General features: G+C 34.4%; 1 protein-coding gene across 1 annotated transcript in view; it reads right to left on the reverse strand.

Moving 5' to 3' along the window:
- Positions 1–19,600, reverse strand: part of LOC106457446 (Kv channel-interacting protein 1-like) — a 68,493-nt gene that overhangs the window by 8,437 nt on the left and 40,456 nt on the right. The window contains exon 6 of the mRNA XM_013916866.2: positions 10,880–11,092. Within this exon, the coding sequence (XP_013772320.2) occupies positions 10,880–11,092 (213 nt within the window). The remainder of the gene's footprint in view (positions 1–10,879; positions 11,093–19,600) is intronic.

Genomic DNA, 19,600 nt, shown 5'->3' on the forward strand with positions numbered 1-19,600 from the left:
GACGACTCTACATGTTTCGACGTTACATGAGGATGACTCATGTAACGTCGAAACATGTAGAGTCGTCAACTTTTTGAAGACCATAGATAGGCCTAAATAAAATTGTGTACCAGTTTAACGTTCAATATTATTTATGATTTTAACTTTATACACAAGTGCCAAATTATTACTTCCTTAAGCGATGAAACATTCATTCAGAAAAAGCAACATCCAGAAGTTTCGATTTGTTTGCGGATATTTTTTTCTTCAGTATTAGTTTAAGAGCAGTTTAACGTTTTTTTATTTTTAAGTTTGATAGATTTTCATTCGTTCTATTTGTAGAAATTGTCTCTTCTTCGTTTGATAATGTGAAGTGGGTGAACCAAATAAAAAATACCGGATATACATTTTTTAAGTCATTTAGAAGCCGGATTCCCGATATATTAAACCAATAAATCATATTCAAAATCTCCGACTATTAATTAAAACAAAACTAGCTAAGTTACTGTTTCTTGAACTTAATTTGAGAAACTACGACTTACCAGTGCATTAAGCTATACAAATGTTGCGATTGCAACTTGGATTTTTCTTTAATATAGTTTATTTTGTTTCAGATATTCACGCAAAGAGACACAATATTATCTGCTCTAACAGTACTTAATTAGCAGCTAGTTAACAGTTGTCCACCAACATCTCTTGGGTTACTATAATCGAACAATGGGATTTAATCGTCACTCTTATAAGACACCCATGATCTCAAAGTGCGGGGCGCAATGTTTATATTTTTGTGCGGAAGTGGGACGTTAACCATGGACCTTCACATTCATAGTCAGTCACGTTAGCCACAACGCTACGCCCACCGCTTCTTGATTATGGAATAATGTAGAGATAAACAGTCATATAAAGTTGTAAATGTACAAGTACGAGACTACTTTAATATATTTTCATTCATAACAATCAGCCCCCCCCAGTGGTATGTTTGCGGACTTACAATGGATAGAAACCGGGTTTCGATACCCGTGGGAGGCAGGACTCATATAGCCCATTGTGTAGCTTTGTGCTTAATTACAAGCAAACGAACATAGAGAGAGTACGAGGATAAAATATTTTTTGTAGGTATCAAGCTCTAAGACATTCGGGCATAGGAAAATATTTCAACAAATTAAATTTGGCCAACCCCCCATTTTTGAGAGAAACTTTACAGCAGCAGCTTTGGTGGGCAAAATGTAGAACAAAACAGTAAAAATATTATAGAGTCTCAAATATAATTCAGTTATTATGAAATGTTAAAAATCAGTTCCATGTTTAATATGCTGTTCCAACATTATATCGAATCGGAAAGTGAGCTACCATCTCTGTGTGGGGATGGTACGGACCCCCGTATTAAAGCAATACAAAAGAATCGGAAAGTGTGCTATCACTCTCTGTGTAGGGATGGTACGGAACCCCGTATTAATACAATACAAAAGTCTTCTGAATTTTTTTTTATCTACAGGTCATTCCCTCCCAGTGGCACAGCGGTATGTCTACGGACTTACAATGCTAGAATCCTGGTTTCGATACCCGTGGTGGGCAGAGTATAGCCCTTTGTGTAGCTATGCACTTAATTACAAACAAACTATAGGCCATCGGAAGCTAGTAGATATGAAGAAATATCTGGTATAATCGCTCTATGTCCGATGTATATGCCGATTTTTGGCTATCCAGAGCGTCACAAATTCGAAAAACGCTAAATAGCCAAAACCGAGATTTCTTATTTTCGTTCCTCACCATCTTTCTTCAAAAGGCCTACCTAGTTCTAGCAGTAACTATGATTTTATCATGATTTTATGGAGAAAAACAGTCTTCCCAATCTTTGACTACCTATTTTATTATTATTATTATATGCAAAGTTTATAAAGCTTTATAACACTCTCTACAACCTAGTAACTAACCCACGTACTTCATCTTATAAAAAAAGTAAACAAACAAGAATAATGAAAAATTTATCAATAGATCAAAAAGCTATGTAGGGCTGGCTGGCTACTGAACTTGATAAAAAGGAACCAAAGGATGAAAGAGGACATATCACTTGATCCAGCTAATGATCAAATAGCAGACTAAGGTGTCTCAACTTTACATGGACTATAAAAATCCCAACATTCCTGGCTTCCCCACCCTGTCTATCAAAAGCTTGATGTTTCAATCTAATCTCAGTTTTCATCATTGTACCTTTCCTTTAGTTAACTTTAGAATACTACTTTTTAGGACTATTTTACATTTGAGTAACATTTTTACGATTGGAAAATCTGGTTCTATTTCTTTTGCCAGTGAGGAAGCCAGTAATATAGGGATTTTATTCTCCATGTAAAGTCGAGACAGCTTAGTCAAAAAAAATAGTTCCGATAAATTCCTTTCTACTGCAACTTTATGTCGCGAATGGTTATCTCGTGACTTGGTGATTTACATATTCATTATATTTCTAATATAACGTGTTTAATTCAACCCTATAGTCCCAGTCTGGAACCTATTTTGTTTATTTAAACTCAAAGGTTTGAAAGATTCTGAAATTTACTACTGTATCGAAAGAAGTGTTACCGAGAGCATTCCATATATGGTAGATAGGATTCTAGTTCTGCAGATTAATTCTCACATGTTTAACAACGTGGGGACGAGTAATATTATCCATTAGGTCAAGGCCAACTGTACTAGTATGTGGAATACAAAGCGTCATAGAACGTGGTTCTATAATGTTTGCATTGATGGTATTATTCTTCAGGATGTAGATGGTGCCACACCCACCATAAGTTATTTTTAGCCATTTTACCATTACAATATGAATCCCGTTCCTCTGTTAATTTGGTTTGGGGATTAATGTTGCAAAATGGCTAAGCCCACTTGTGCCAAACAAGGTTTATATAGGAAACATAACATGTAAAAAGTTATAAAAATATTAAAATCAAAACAATTACAACGACGATGATATCAGGGAGAGCTTCAAGAATGGACTACAAGACAGCAGTTTTAGGATCAAGTTCTAACAGAGCATTCTAAGATGGCCAATTTGGTTTTCTGCAATTTCTAACGTGGCACATACACCTTGTATGGCATCGCCTCCTACTAGGTTTACTCAGAATGATTGGAAGAGTGATGATTCTCTGTGTTCTTCAAAGAAAATTATGGAAGGAACCAAGGTGAGCAGATAGCTATATCAATCATAGTAAAAGCCTGACTCAAGGCGTGGAGGTACATCAGAGAGGTTATGTTCCACGAATAAGCTTTCCGTGAATCTACCTCTTCAACTTATAGCAATACATCCTCAGAGCAGATTGTAAGGTTGACTAATACAGATTAGGATGTGTGTATATATATCTTAGGCTGTACGCCGAACTATTAGCATTTCAGGTTACAACTAATCATCACACGCTTAATTTGCATAATAATGAACTAAGAATGTGAGATTATTTTACAATTGTGATTTTACCTTTAACATAGGAGATTAATCACACGTTATGAGAAATATTTACATATACTTGTAAAGCAGCATGTTACCATAAACACAACCGGTTGTATAAGAGTAGCGATGCTATGTACAATATATTTGGTTTAAGATAAATCTCTGGTCATTCAGTAGTGATTGAAGAATATTATTCTTAGAGCGAGGTCCATGAGAGAAATGATGTCATATTTTGAAAGAAGCCTTTAATATTGTCCGTGGAAGCAGAAAACCTCGCACAGCAGAGAGTTCATAACAACAACAAGTTTCAAAATTACACTTCGAATCAATTTAAACGAAGCCATCACCCAAAAAAAATAAATGCTGTGATAAAAAAAGGGCCACTGTGAGGAATCTTGGTATATCTTATGGTACCATTAACAAGTTAATAAACGAGGATTTTATGGTGAAAAAATCTCACGTGCCAAACGCTTCTAAGACTTCCTGCACATCTCGACATCAATAACTGCTTTCATGAGAAAAATAGTAAGGTAAACAAGAACTACAGCAAACTCATAGGATAAAATGCTTATCACATCCTTTGATGTAATAAGCGTTTGTGTCAATTGTCTTCTTAAACTTCGTCTTGGATTGCTTTGGTTTGAATTTCTCGCAAAGCAATACGAAGACTATCTGTGCTAGCCGTCTCTAATTTAGCAGTGATAGACTAGAGGAAAGGTAGCTAGTCAACACCACCCACCGCCAACTCTTGGGCTACTCTTTTATCAACAAAAATGGAATTTATCATCACATTATAATGCTCCCACGTCTGAAAGGGCCAGCATGTTCGGTGACGGAGATTCGAACCTGCGACCCGCAGATTGCGAGTTGATTGCCCTAACCACCAGGCCTTTTCAGGTCTTTCGTCTTGGAAACTAACTTCTATGCAATAAAAGAGCTGTGAAAAGTCTGTCATGCTATTTATTCTAAGATTGGCCTCACTGTCCATCGCAGAAGCTTTTTACAATGGAAACTACATTTACGGACAATAGTGTATAATTATGACCACCAGAGTGATTGTAATCGACGAAGGGGGGGGGGAGTAGTTCTACGGGTAGTACAGGATCTGGAATAGCATTCTTAATGAAGATCTTTTAGGCTTCAGTATTACGTTTTTTTTTAGTACCCTTTACTTATTTTGCGCAATGTATTCGTTTCAAATTCCTTTAAAACACGTCATTAAATACATGATTATAGATACAAAGGATAAACAATATTGGGCTATATAGAAGAATGCAGTCAAATATTAACAGCTCCGAGTTTTCTTTGAAAAACTGCGTGAAGGTCAAAAATATACTTTCCACAGTATATTTCTCAGAATAAACACATTTCATTACTGTGTAAAGGTGAATTTTATTGAATGTTACTCAACTAATATGAATATAATAAATCTTAACTTAGTAAAATCAAAACTTAGCAAAATTCCATTCTATATGCTACACACACAGATTCCAATACTCGAATATTCATTTGACGTTAAGCTTTCACATTCTGTGTATGGCAGGGACCCTATGTCCTTGCTACAGGAGACGTTTCATTATAACTTTACCAGTAAATTAACTTCTTCAGTTGCATTCTACATTTGTGCAAAATGTTGCAAAAGAAAACATTTCAAATATTCAGAAATAATGCTTCAAATACAATATTTTTTTAAGTTAGACATTTAAGAAAAGTTTAGAGTTTCTTGCATAGACTGATAAAGCGCCCTAAATTTGAAATTTTATGATTTAAAGTGAACGTCTAGCTAGGACTAAGTTCTTCAGTATCGCCACTGTTTTAATTTGAGTGGTTTGAAACTCTATTTTTTTGGGATTAAAAAATAATAATTTGAAACGAAATTAACAGCAAAATGCATCCTCGCTTTTAAAGATTTTTTTCTCTTCTTGAAATGAAAATGAAATATATAATTGTTTATTTCTTTCAAACTGTTAAACGCATTTAAAATGTTATGTCACATATAAGACAAGTGATGGTATTATGGAAGATCGAAGGGTATTCACTCTGTTATGACTTACAGATTGATAGTAATGTTATGTCACATATAAGACAAGTGATCGTATTATGGAAGATCGAAGGGTATTCACTCTGTTACGAATTAAGATTGAAAGTAAGTCAAATAAACCAGGGAGAATACTAATTATATTAGAATGTTATGTAGAATAACAGAGGGGCGTTGTTACAAAGCTTCACATATATGGTGAACTAAAGAATAATAATTATAAGGAAATGAACAAGTTCATGTAAAATCAAAGGCAACTTGTCCTGATTACGTTCTGTAGAAGTATAACTATAAACAAAAACTTTGTCCTATAAAATGAAGTCCGTCTTCATTAAAGAAAAGTTAAAAATACACACATATCCTTATAAAGAATATAACGCAAATATCTCAAAGAAATAAATTTTATTTTAGCTAACATAGAAAACTAATTTATAATGTTATATCTTAAACTTTTTCATTTACATGAACTCTGTGGCTCAGCGGTAAGTCTGAAGGCTTATAACGCTAAAAACCAAGTTTCGATATCCGTGTTGGGCAGAGCACAGATAGCCCATTGAATAGCTTTGTACTTAACAACAAACACATCTACATGACTGTGAAGCTTACTTAATCCAAAGAGGAGAACACAATTTTGTACATTAAAAAATATGGTCTTTAAGAGTAATTAATGTATTTAATTTCAATGGCCAGAAGCTAACGACCTAAACAAGTAATGTTTTTTTTTTTTGTTGTTGTTGTTGAGGTAATTTCTTCGAGCACAAACACATTTTCTATTCGTTAAAACTTGTGCACAAATACAGTTTCAGTTATTCAAGAAACACGCACAGCCCAAAGAATCGACAAAACAAATTAAACGAACACGAGAAGTAAAAATAAGTTACAGGAAGTACAAACTGCACAAAGAGTGCGATTAAGGGAGGAAGAGGATGAATTTGAAAAACGTACTTCCGTTGAGAACACACAATTAAATTAATGAAGAAAAGCGTCAGTGTTATTTTTCTTTCAAATGGGTTATGACACATCTTTAATGACAACGGAAATAAGGTTCGCTTTGAAGAATTCAAATAACGCTACATCGAGTGTGACTTATGGTGATGTAGAGGTAAGTACTGGAAACATAAGTATCATTTAAACTTAATTTTAGCAGACATTTCCCAGTGAGAAGTCTACAATAAACGCTGTACGGCATACAATTAACAGTAAAATATGTCTTCATAGTGTGTATATACAGCTAGCTTCCTTTAGAAGCATTCTTAGGGTATATATAGATATCGTGGAGGCTGAGAACAGCTATGTTCAGTTTGTTGGTACACAAATGTAATTATATGGTAGCAAAAGCTTGTTTCACTTTCTTGCCAATAGACTTAAATAAGAGCAAATAGTAAAAATAATAATACAGTCTGATAAAGACGAAACCATTTTAAATATATACTGAAACGTTAAGGCTGATTTCTAAATTTTTACAAACTGTGTATGTTAGTGGGAAAAATAAACAGGCGATTTTTTTGCTGTTTCCATTTCCTACATTCTGATAGGATAACATGATATACCAGCGTGGAGTAGATGTTTAGATGAATTACCGCTAATGTTGTAAGTGTTAAAGCTGCTCCAACAAAAACAGTTTCTATAATATCTTATGTTCTAAAACTATTCATCCATCACGTTAAAAAAAAAACAATCATACGGAATGTACTTGTATCTTGTTTTTAAAGTGGAGTTATACATACAATATTTTACATGAAAGTCACATGCGAGTGTTAAATGAACACCTATACAGACCTTCGCTGTATTATCTTACTTGTTTCTTAGATTTGTCGCCCCACTTCCGGTTCTTACGCTTGTACGACATTTATATACACGAATAAAGGGCGACGAAAAGAGGAATATTATATGCATTTAGTTTTGTCGCCCCACTTTCGGTTCCTACGTTTGTACGACATCTGTATACACGAATAAAGGGCGACGAAAACAGCTATATTGTATGCAATTAGGTTTTTCGCCCCACTCCCGGTTCCTACGTTTGTACGACATCTATATACACGAATAAAGGGCGACGAAAAATCAATATTATATGCAAATCCATCTTGAGAAACAGCGGGTGTGTCGTCTTCTAAGTTTCTTTGATTTGTTTGAAGTTAAGCACAAAGCTACACAATGGGCTATCTGTGCTCTACCCACCACGGGTATCGAAACCCTGTCCGCAGACATACCGCTGTGCCACTGGGGGCTACAACTAGATAAGACAAAAAATACAAGTCCACCGGAGGGTCAATGATAACTTTACGGGCTTACAATATAAAATACGGGGTTCGATTCTCCACGGTGGGCATAGCAGAAGACTCAATGTGGGTTTGCTCTAAAACAAACAACAACAGCAAAAATACACACATGGTACCACTTGGGAGGGGGCGTCTTTTAAGGAACGTTGTTCACATAAAATATGCAGAACAACAATTATAGGCAAATCAGTACTTGCAGTCTTCAACAAGTAGGACCTGATAATACGATATCCACGATATAAAGTTTGTTTAGAAGCAAGATTGGTCAATTCCAACACAAAAATAAACTTGTTTATAAAAGAAGTAACATCTTATTTTTAATCAGATTTGCCGATTACCATTCTTAAACAATTGCTAACTTTCGTAACTTAATCTACTAAACTTAAAGTTAAAGAAGTACATCTTAATCAATTAAAAGGGGAAGCAATAGAGGAAGCTCTTTCGTTCCTTTTTTTTATTTTTCGTCCAATAATTTTTTCATGGGTGAAAAATAAAATTCGATCCTTGTATAGTCCAGTTTTATTACCTTCTTTACTATACAGTTAGTCACCAGCATTCAAATCAATTCACTAGATAACTATTCAAAGAAACATTTTACTAAAACAGAAACATATTTCGAGCCTAGTGGTCAAGGCACTTGACTCGTAGTGTGCGGGTTTGAGTCTCGTCACCGAACATGATCACCCTTTCAACCATGGGGGCGCTATAATATGACGGTCAATTTTACTTTTGTTGATAACGAGCTGTTGGGTGGTGTTGACTAACTGAACTAACTGCGTTCCCTCTAGCGTAGAGGTACTGGCACACCCTGGGGGTGCGAAATGAAGGTCCAGAGGATGCGCGGAAGGTCCGTTTCTCCCTAAAGTACTGTATTTCAGGTTGTTGGATTTAGGCATTTCATCCATATAATAGTCTCAGTATACAAAAAAGATTACAATCATAAATGTCATTTCGAGCTAAAAGAATTTGTTTTTACGTTGAGTAAGTTTTAACTTCCACTACAAGAGCTATTATTAAAAACTCAGTTTTCCTGCATCTTATTCTGCTTTTACTTTGTTTATTTGTTTGTAGTTAAGCACAAAGGGCTATCTGTGCTCTGCCAACCAAGGGTATCGAAACCCGGATTCTAGCGTTGTAAGTCCGCAGACATACCGCTGTGCTAGTGGGGGCTACAACTATATAAGACAAAAATACAAGTCCACCGGTAGGTCAATGGAAAGTTTACGGACTTACAATATAAAATCTGGGGTTCGATTCCCCACGGTGGGCATAGTAGAAGGCTCATAGCGTTGTAAGTCCACAGACATATCGGCCTTTTACTTTGTTATTTGCTTGGCTAGACTTGCTGTTCGCCAGCTCTTTTGAATTATGAGTAGGTTAGTTCAAGTAAAATAAATAAAGAACATTAAAAAATAATATGGTGTTAATATAAATAAATAATATAATGTTGAAAGATTATTATCCTAATTCTGATACGTAAGGAAATATTCAAATTGATAAAAATTACATTTCACCAGCTTTATTCAGTTCACACCAATGTTTTTCAAGCAATATAAATAGTGGCTGAAGAATTACTATGTCTTTAGTGTCGTATTTCAGTCGACGTAAAAAAAAACGTTTTAGTGGCTGAACAATTACTATGTCTTCAGTGTCGTATTTTAGTCGACCTAAAAAAAACGTTTTAGTGGCTGAACAATTACTATCTCTTCAGTATCGTATTTCAGTCGACGTAAAAAAAAGGTTTTACTGGCTGAACAATTACTATGTCTTCAGTATCGTATTTCAGTCGACGTAAAACAAAAAACGTTTTGGTATTGACGAAAGGCCTCATCGGCATTGGATATACTAAATATGGCGTGGTTATTATATCATTTCCCACTCTTTTTTATTTTCTTTCAGAAATTTTCATACCCCTAAAGACTTCAAGCTTAGTTTATCGGGTAAGCACGACTTAGGGTTAAATGTGCTGTTTTTCTTCATTCAACGTTTAAATTTGACTATTTTGATTAGAAATATTGATAGTTAGTATTGAATGAACATGCACCAACGATGCACAATAGGATAAAATAATTAAAGATGATTAAAAGAAACTGTAAATAGTTGAAACTTTAATGACGCGGACTCTTTGATGAAGAAATAGTTTAGCCTGCAAACACTCATACGCCTAAACCCAGTAGTAAAGTATTCATACCCCTCCTCCCCAAATTCAGTAAGATTAAAAAAAATGGTTTATATTTCATGAAAACGTGAGCTAAAACTAAAGTCATGTTTACTTGGCCAACATGTTAGTTTTTGTTTTCCTATTGGTCATTTTAAAAAAAGGTTTCTTTAGCATCTGTGTGAAAGAAAGTTTTCACATAGTAACACGTAACAAAACTCCGAGAAAGAATACCAGAAAACAAACATCTAAAAAAATAGAGCTTTCCTATAGAGATACAGGGAAAAAGTGAAGCTTCAAACTATAAAAATATTTTACTAAATACTAAATATAAACTAAAATAAGATTATCTCACCAGAGGCGAAGATAAAGTTTGCTGATAAAAGAAATAAATTCAGTTCTTCAAGAAACGCTTTAAGGTAGATGCTGAGATACAAAGGTCTTGATAAAATCAAAATGACAAAACATCTATCAGTTCATAAGAAGTATCCAGGCTACTAAAGAACTTCAGTATATAGTACTTAAATCAATGCCTCATGTTGAGTTGTCCTTATTTTTTCACATTATCATCAAGCAGGCGTACGCTTGCTAATGGTTATTTTGATGCACGAGGTATAAATAGATCGTAGATATACTAAAAATTGATAAATAACGAATAAAACATTTAAGGAAGTAATATATATATATATTTTTGGCTTCGCAGAGAATTATAAATTTAAATATTTCTTATCAGTTTACTACTTTGACAACAAATCCACTTTGCACTTACAACAGTCATCTATAATCATGTTTTTATCACCTTCTTTATATTTAATCAATTTGTCTACGTTAAATTATAATGCCGCTTCAACATGAGGAAACATTATTGTGTTAATTTAAACTAATTCGAATTACATCGTACTTTGTTACATCTATAAGATGTTGTGGTGAGGAAAAACAAATATATGTCTTTTGTTAAGAAGAATTTAGAGGATAAATTATCTTGTTACCTGAAAGACTCTCTCGGAATGCTCTCGTGCGGACGTTTCGTCAACAGAGGGCTCAGCAAATTGTCCCATGAGGCTATAAACAGCCATGATGATTTCAGACATTTCCTCCCTGCTGATGCAACCATCACCGTTGATATCATAAAGGTTAAAAGTCCATTGCAGTTTTTCTAAAGTTGAACCTCGAGTTAAGGCAGACAATCCTACGACAAAATCCTACGGAGCAGAATTAAATAAGGATCTTACCGTAACAATAACGAAAAAAAAATAATGGGAGTACCTTGTAAATTCCAATCTTAGTCCCACAGGGATGATCCTCAAAGCCCAATCTTTTAAACAAGATATTTCAACACAAAAAAAAATGACATGGAAAAGGCTTTAAGTACGGCACGAATGTCTTCATAGGTAATGAACACGTGAATTCCATTATGAATGAGTTTACTGTAATCTAAGAACTTATATCTATTATACTTTTATAATACTAAAATGACAGTAGGATGAATGATAGCAGATTTCGTACTTAGATCATAACAGATTCGGATTACATCGGAATTCAAGGGATAAAAGATAAATGATGTAAATAAATGAACACTCAAACAAAAGACGATGGTTGCTTATCTTAACATTTCGGGCCTAAGCTCTTCTCCAGGAAACAATAAACTATCAGAATTTGTTCGAGGTGTATTCGAACTCTGGTTCCAACAGAGTTTATTTCTAATGAGAAAACTATGTTCATGGTAATCACATACACAAATTCATATAAATTTATAAAAAAAAGCATTAACCACATAAGCCAGTAGGTTTAAAATTTATGCGAAAAAAACTTACAGATATATATATATAGTCTTTAAAATATTTCCAGATGTCAAATAGTTAAATTTAACGTTTCCTAACTCCGTCTGTTCGTTTCGGTGATGTTAGATTTTATTATGATATTTCAAATTTTTCGTTATTTATTGTACGAACTGACTGAAAATATGCGCAGCATTGTTAATTTTATAGCTTCAAACTAAACGTTTACTTATCAGCCTGCCCCAGTGGCTCAGCGGTAAGTCTGAAGATTTATAACGCTAAAACCGGGTTTGGTTATCCATGGTGGCCACAGCACAGATAGCCCGTTGAGCTTTGCGCTTAACAACAAACGACATTTATCAGCCATTAACTTATTACTGGTCAAAAGTACTTTTTAAGATAAATTTTGAGCAAATCTTTTGTAACTTAACTTTTTTGAATAATAATTTACGTAACATAACAGTGATTTACTATTTATAAATAAGCAATAATGATAATACCGATTATAACATTATTTTAATCTTGTATTCTCCAATGTGTCAAATTACTTGTTATTTTCTCTCGCCTAATGATGACCTAAGTAGAAGGTCGAAACATATATATGTAGTGTGTGTATTTCTCCGTAATAAACATTTTACAAGTTAAAAACAAAATCTCTATTGCATATTGTAACTTACAGGTAACAAATATTTCTTTGTCGGTAGAACTGGTTGATTATTTAGTCTCAGACATATCATACTGTATACAATATCATGTTGTCAAGTAAATGAAACATGCCGGTAGAACTGGTTGATTATTTAGTCCCAGACATATCATACTGTATACGACATCATGTTGTGAAGTAAATGAAACATGCCGGTAGAACTGGTTGATTATTTAGTCCCAGACATATCATACTGTATACGACATCATGTTGTGAAGTAAATGAAACATGCCGGTAGAACTGGTTGATTATTTAGTCCCAGACATATCATACTGTATGTGTGATAACATTTTGTGAAGTGAAACACAAGTCAGACGATTAATCCTTCATATCAACTTCAAGAACGCTAGCTACATCACGGAAGACGTCCCGTTATTATACATATTTCCGAAGTTTCACAAAATTTAGACATTAATTCTCACTAGCTCTATAGAAATCTCAGGGTATAAAAAACATTTGGCTGATCGGTTCAAAAATGCCGGGAAGTCTTCCATGTTCCATGTTCAGATATAAGTTTGTGCTGCTGAAAAATGTAATTTTTTATTCTAAAATACTGAATATTTGCTCTGGAAATTAAAACGTAAGTAGATAGAATTACATTGAATATTTTGATTTCATTTATGCTATACGTTTAGTCAAACAACGTCAGCAGTCTCTTGCTTGCCTCTTACATTTTAAAAGTTTTTATTGGTTTGTCTGTTGTTCCAATATGCACTATATACTACAAACAGCTGTTTGTCTACTTATCTCACATCATTTAGCCCCCCCCCCCAGTGGCATAGCGGTATGTCTGTGGACCTACAACGCTAGAAACCTGGTTTCGATACCCGTGGTGGGCAGAGCACAGATAGCCCATTGTGTAGCTTTGTGCTTAACTTCAAACAAACAAGCACATCATTTATTTAAAAAAAAATAACTGCAGTTTTGATATAAATTAAGTAACCTTCAATTACGTACTAATTTTATAATGTTTCAAAATAAATAGAAAAATCTCAAAGACATTAAGATATGACAGCGGACAAGTAAACCTAATCATTGTATATATACACACTCACCTTTTTTTATGTGTTTAATTAAATCTATTAATTTCAAGAACTGGCGTGTGTTTTTCTTGTTAGTCTGATTGGTTTGGTACTCCGTTACACATTCTCAAAGACACATAATTAATATATAATTTGATATATTTATATATATGCTGTGTGTGTGTGTGTATGGTGTAAGTGCGTGAGTGTGTAATCGTCCTAATTTTTGTAGCATAACAGTCATCTAACTTGACGAAGCGTGCGTGACTAATGACATCAATCTGACATCTTTTTTTTCTCCAGCTACTAGAAAAAGTTGCTTAAGAAGGTATCGTCTAAACCATAGGTTTTTAGGCTGGGAATAGAATTAAGTTTCGTATTATACCTAGTTCTTGTACGCCATCACACTAGTGTTCTTTACATTGCTTTGTTTCAGATCACTTTAATAAGTTCCAGCGATTTTATCGTTTAATTTTTCTGAATTACCGAACCAATTAAAAACAAATTGCTTGAATCAAAAAGCATTTCTCTTTTTCTAATAACATTGCTGGGCATGGATAACATTAGTTCGTACACATGCAGGAAAGAAAGTAAAAAACAAAACAAACATAATCGCATTTTGTTCATATATATATATATATATGAAAGTAATTTGATGTATATGTTTTATCTATAGGATAATACAAGCCAATATTAAGCTTATGGAGACTGGCTTTGGCTTTTTTAATTTCGCGCAAAGCTACACGAGGGCTATCTGCGCTAGCCGTCCCTAATTTAGCAGTGTAAGACTAGAGGGAAGGCTGCTAGTCATCACCACCCACCGCCAACTCTTGGGCTACTCTTTTACCAACGAATAGTGGGATTGATCGTCACATTATAACGCCCCATGGCTGAAAGGGCGAGCATGTTTAGTGTGACGGGGATTCGAACCCGCGACCCGCAGATTGCGAGTCGAGCGCCCTAACAATCTGGCCATGCCGGGCCAATATGGAGACTGAAATCAAATAAACGCTCACGGAATACAATCACTTTAAAATAAAACTTATTCGTAGTATTAAATATTAAGTACATGCAATAAAAGAGGAAAGAACTACACGCCAAATAGTCTTTTCGGATTTAAAGCATCTGAATAGCATTTGTGTGTGGAATTTCCAGTTTGATCCGCGTGTAATATTTGTATTGCTATCTTTCAAGGTTTAGATTTTTTTGGGGGGGGGGGTGAAGCATAAATATACATGAGAAGTAAAAAGTAAATATTAGTGTTAACGCGGCAAACAGGATTTAGTTTAAAAAAATAAATAAACTGAATCAGTGTAGGATTTTTGAGCGCCATTTTGAGGAAACACCTCTGAGATTTCGAAAGATGCTCAGATGGTAATCACAACAATGATGCCATTTCGCAGCGAATGGTAACGACTTTAATTATTGATTATCGATTATTCTACAGTCGTATTTTTATCTGTTTAAAATTCGAATTATATTTGTTTCTGATAATTGATATTTGGTTTGGTTTGAATTTCGAGCAAAGCTACACCAGGGCTATCTGCGCTAACCGTCCCTAATTTAGCAGTGAAAGTCTAGAGGGAAGGCAGCTAGTCATTACCACCTACTGCCAACTCTTGGGCTACTCTTTTACCAACAAATAGTGGGATTGACATTATGACGCTCCCACGGCTGAAAGGGCGAGCATGTTTGGTGGACGGGGATTCGAACCCGCGATCCTCAGATTGCTAGTCGATTGATTTCGATCTTATTTTGCGCAGTTTGTTAAAATGCATGGATCGCTCTACTAATTTATTAAAGAAGCTGTTTTTTTGTTTCTAATTATGCACAAAGCTACACAAGGGCTATCTGTGCTCTGCCCACCACGGGTATCGAAACCCGGTTTCTAGCGTTGTAAGTCCGCAGACATACCGCTGTGCCACTGGAGTGGGGGCAAATATTAAAGAAGTAACTTGTGATTAATTTCAGATACAATCCTCCCATTGTAATGTGGGGAAAATACGTATTTTTAATTATTCTATGCTGTAATATACGTATTTTTAATTATTCTGTGCTGTAATATACGTATTTTTAATTATTCTATGCTGTAATATACGTATTTTTAATTATTCTGTGCTGTAATATACGTATTTTTAATTATTCTATGCTGTAATATACGCATTTTTAATTATTCTATGCTGTAATAGAGCAGATCTTGACTTTGCCCTAATTTTGAGGTGAAGATATTTTCAACGTTTTTGAAGGAGCTAAACTCTTACGTTGTGCATACCCATTTCGGTGGATGATTCATCGTATATTTTGTGCACAACAGAAAAGAAAATGGCATCTTTCATAAAATGTACGGTTGACATCTGGTGGAAGTATGAAATTTATGAAATATGTAATTCATATTATTTTCTTCGGCGCTGTATTTTTAATATGAAATTCTTAATTGTAGGACTAGTTTTATGGATACAACTGTCATCATTTGAAGAAAATAACTTTCTTAAACCTCGCACGTACATACGTCTAAAAATACCCAATAAGAGATTACTCTCGACATCCGCCGAATAGCTTGAGCTCTTAGGTAAGGCACACTTTATAAAGGAAAAACAAAAAAGAACCTGCTGGCAACCACCGACTGGTAGAAATTTATGCACACCAAGTGGAGCCCTGACACAAACATAAACAACGGCACTTGGCTAGGTTAAATCTTCAAGTCTTAAGCTATGGAACGGCTGTAGGATAATTCACTCCCGGTAATTTCATCCTCATGCATTTCACTCCTTGTAAATTCACTCTCTGTAATAATTTAGTAATGACAAAAAATATGTTTTAGTGTTCCATAATGGCTAATGGCTGCAGTGACTGAACTACAAGCCGCAGTTGGCAGCAGTAGCTGTCAGATTCACTCTCAGCCCCCCAGTGGCACAGCGGTATGTCTGCGGACTTACAACGCTAAAATCCAGGTTTCGATACTCGTGGTGGGCAGAGCACAGATAGCCCATTGTGTAGCTTTGTGCTTAATTACAAACAAACAAACACTCCCAGTACAGTCACGCGTAGTAATTATTAAAATAAATTTATACGAGGAATTGTTCATAACTTGCATCACTTTTAATAAATGTTACTTTTATTGTTGATTATTTTTTGACATGGACTCTTTGGATTACATGAACATATCATATTACAGTGTTGAAACCGAAACTTTCAACTTTTATTAATTTTATCGTTTCATCTTCTCATTGACTGACTGCGGCTTCTCCAAGGGTGGCCTTCATAAGTAGCGAAAGTAACTTTAAGGAAAGGCGCATGTTTTAAAAGTATTGGTCCTTTTATATCGTTTTAATTACAAACAAATCTTCACATTTCTGTTTTGTCGAGTCATAGTCAAACGTGTGGTCAATATTTTGTTCAGATGACTTGCTTCGGGTTTCGCTGGAGGTCATTTGGTTGAAATATTGATTGCATTTCTTCTCTTGCAAATACTCTAAACATTTTTGTATTTTGAAATTGTACCGCACCGTAGCTGTTTGTTTTTTGTTCCTTTTCACGATAACTCTTTCCTCATATATTGCGTCGACAGACATTCAACGAAACTCTATAAAAATAAAGTTAATGGTGAATAAGCCAAGAAGAATGGATGGCTATTTAACACAGCCTTCGGTCAGTGTCTTGAGTACAATAATGAACACCTCACCTGACGTCTTGTTGAAAGATGTACTGCATCAATGGAAAAGTTTGCCATACCTTCTTTACTTGAGTCATAGTTTTAAAACCTGTCTTGTAGTAAAAGGTAACTTAACGTTTTTTTTGTATGGTTACGTAGACTATGCAGTGTCAACGTTGTGATGACGATATCTAAGATATGCAACTATTAACAGCCATCTCACTGCAACATTATGAAATCCTGTCAATGTATTTTCAAACCGAACACATTATTACAACTTTCCATACGAACGTGGATTCCAATACATTGGAGAAATAAAAAAGGCCTTCAGAAAGTAAGAACTGGGGAGCATAATAGACAGGGAAGGCTTGATGATATCTGCAATAAACCATCATACCAGAGAAGAAGAGAGTACGATGAAATGGAATAACACTAAAATAATACGTTTTTAACCACGTACGAGAAAAAGAAAGAAGGTTTCTGCATTCTTCTAACTCATACATTCAGCCAACCCAGCACAGAAGTCAGCCAAAGCCTAAATACCCCTCTTGTAAACATTCCAATAGTCAGTTGATTATAGCTCTACACAGGATGACCCCAGTTGAGTGGATAACCTACCAGATTCTTTGTTAAGAAGATCCAGGATCTAATTCAGTTAATAAATACACATATATATATATATTTGTTACTCATTAATAATTACACGTAGTTGATCGTATAAGCTATTAAACGTGATAACTATTTGTTCAGCCAGTTTCTCTCAACACCTTGTGACATCAGACAGGTGGACAATTCGATTTTAGACATATTAAAACAGTGTTCACCTTGTGACATCAGACAGGTGGACAACTTTATTTTATACGTATTAAAACAGTGTTCACCTTGTGACATCAGACAAATGGACAACTTTATTTTTTCCGTCCAAATACAGTGTTTACGCAAAGTTTAAATTTGGATATTTAAAATGCAGAGTTTTAGTATTTATAATAATAAATGCTCTACTAAAATATCGTTTTATTTGAATCATAATACTGGGAGGTAAAGATAAAACTTTTTTATTGCAGTTTCTTAAAAAATATAATCAAACAAATCGATCACATATAATCATTATTTTTGAACGTTGTATATTATTAAAGTAAGACCAATCACATATAATCATTATTTTTGAACGTTGTATATTATTAAAGTAAGACCAATCACATATAATCATTATTTTTGAACGTTGTATATTATTAAAGTAAGACCAATCACTTTTGTTATCATTATAGATTAAAGATATTTGTTGAACAATAATTTTCGTTAAAAAAATCTAATTGGTTATAATTAGTTTTTGAAAAATTACGTATGAAAACAACCTATTTCGATTGGCTAGTACATTTCAACACATATAAAGCAAATAGGTTTATGTACGAGGTTTAATAATTTACCTAATTTAAATTTATTGAACTCAGACATGTGGTGCTTCTTTTTAGATCTAGATAATTGCATTTAGCTAAAGAAGAAGACCAATAAAACGCACATGTTATTCCTTATGACCTTTAGATTAAAATATGATTGAAGATTGTTGTCACCTTTCTGTTTGAGATATAAATCACTAAACCAAAGTACTCACGAACTACTGTTATAAGAACAAATTATTGATATTTTAGTAAGGTTAAAAGACGTTTGTTATTTTTCATTCTTGCCAAATATAATTATTCTTTCTTTAATATAAAACGCGGAAATTGGGTTCAAATACGCGCTTCATGACAAGCCGAATGCACGTTATTGAACTGAATAAAGCAAAATGATTTACTAAACGAAGTTTACAAAATTTAGGGTATTGGAAAGTGCTTTAATATAATCAGTAAGAGATAAAGAACAACAAAATTTTTTGTTTATTTTTTGTGTTTCTTTTATTTTGTCTCTCAATACACATTGTATTCATTTATTTATTCACCATTGTTTGTTATGAATTTCGTGCAAAGCTACACGAGGGCTATCTGCGCTAGCCGTTCTAATTTAGCAGTGTAAGACTAGAGGGAAGGAAGCTAGTCATCACTACCAACGGCCAACTCTTGGGCTACTCTTTTACCAACGAACAGTGGGATTGACCGTTACATTATAATGCCCCCAAGGTTGAAAGGGCGAGCATGTTCGGTGTGACAGGGAGTCGAACTCGCGACTTGCAGATTACGATTCGAGCGCCCTAACCACTTGCCTACAACGGGTATCGAAACCCGGTTACTAGCGTTGTAAGTCCGCAGACATACTGCTGTGCCACTGGGGGGGGGGGCTACTTATTCATGCTTTTGTGTTTAAGAATAAAATGAATAAAATAGCATTTATCATTTTAATTCCTTTGAGATTTTCTCTTTTACAAGATCAATTCATGTTATTTGAATATAATTTAATGGTAGTTAAAATTTACTGCATTGACACCGGAATTACATTTTATTTAAACTAGTTTGAAACACTCGCGCTCAGCTAAGTGGTTCAAAGCCCCTTTATGATTCACAGAGACTCCAATGAACCGATCAGACACTTATATTATACCCAATTTTTTCATTAGCCTT

This window comes from Limulus polyphemus, unplaced genomic scaffold (genome assembly GCF_000517525.1).
Source record: "Limulus polyphemus unplaced genomic scaffold, Limulus_polyphemus-2.1.2 Scaffold332, whole genome shotgun sequence".
Classification (NCBI taxonomy): domain Eukaryota; kingdom Metazoa; phylum Arthropoda; class Merostomata; order Xiphosura; family Limulidae; genus Limulus; species Limulus polyphemus.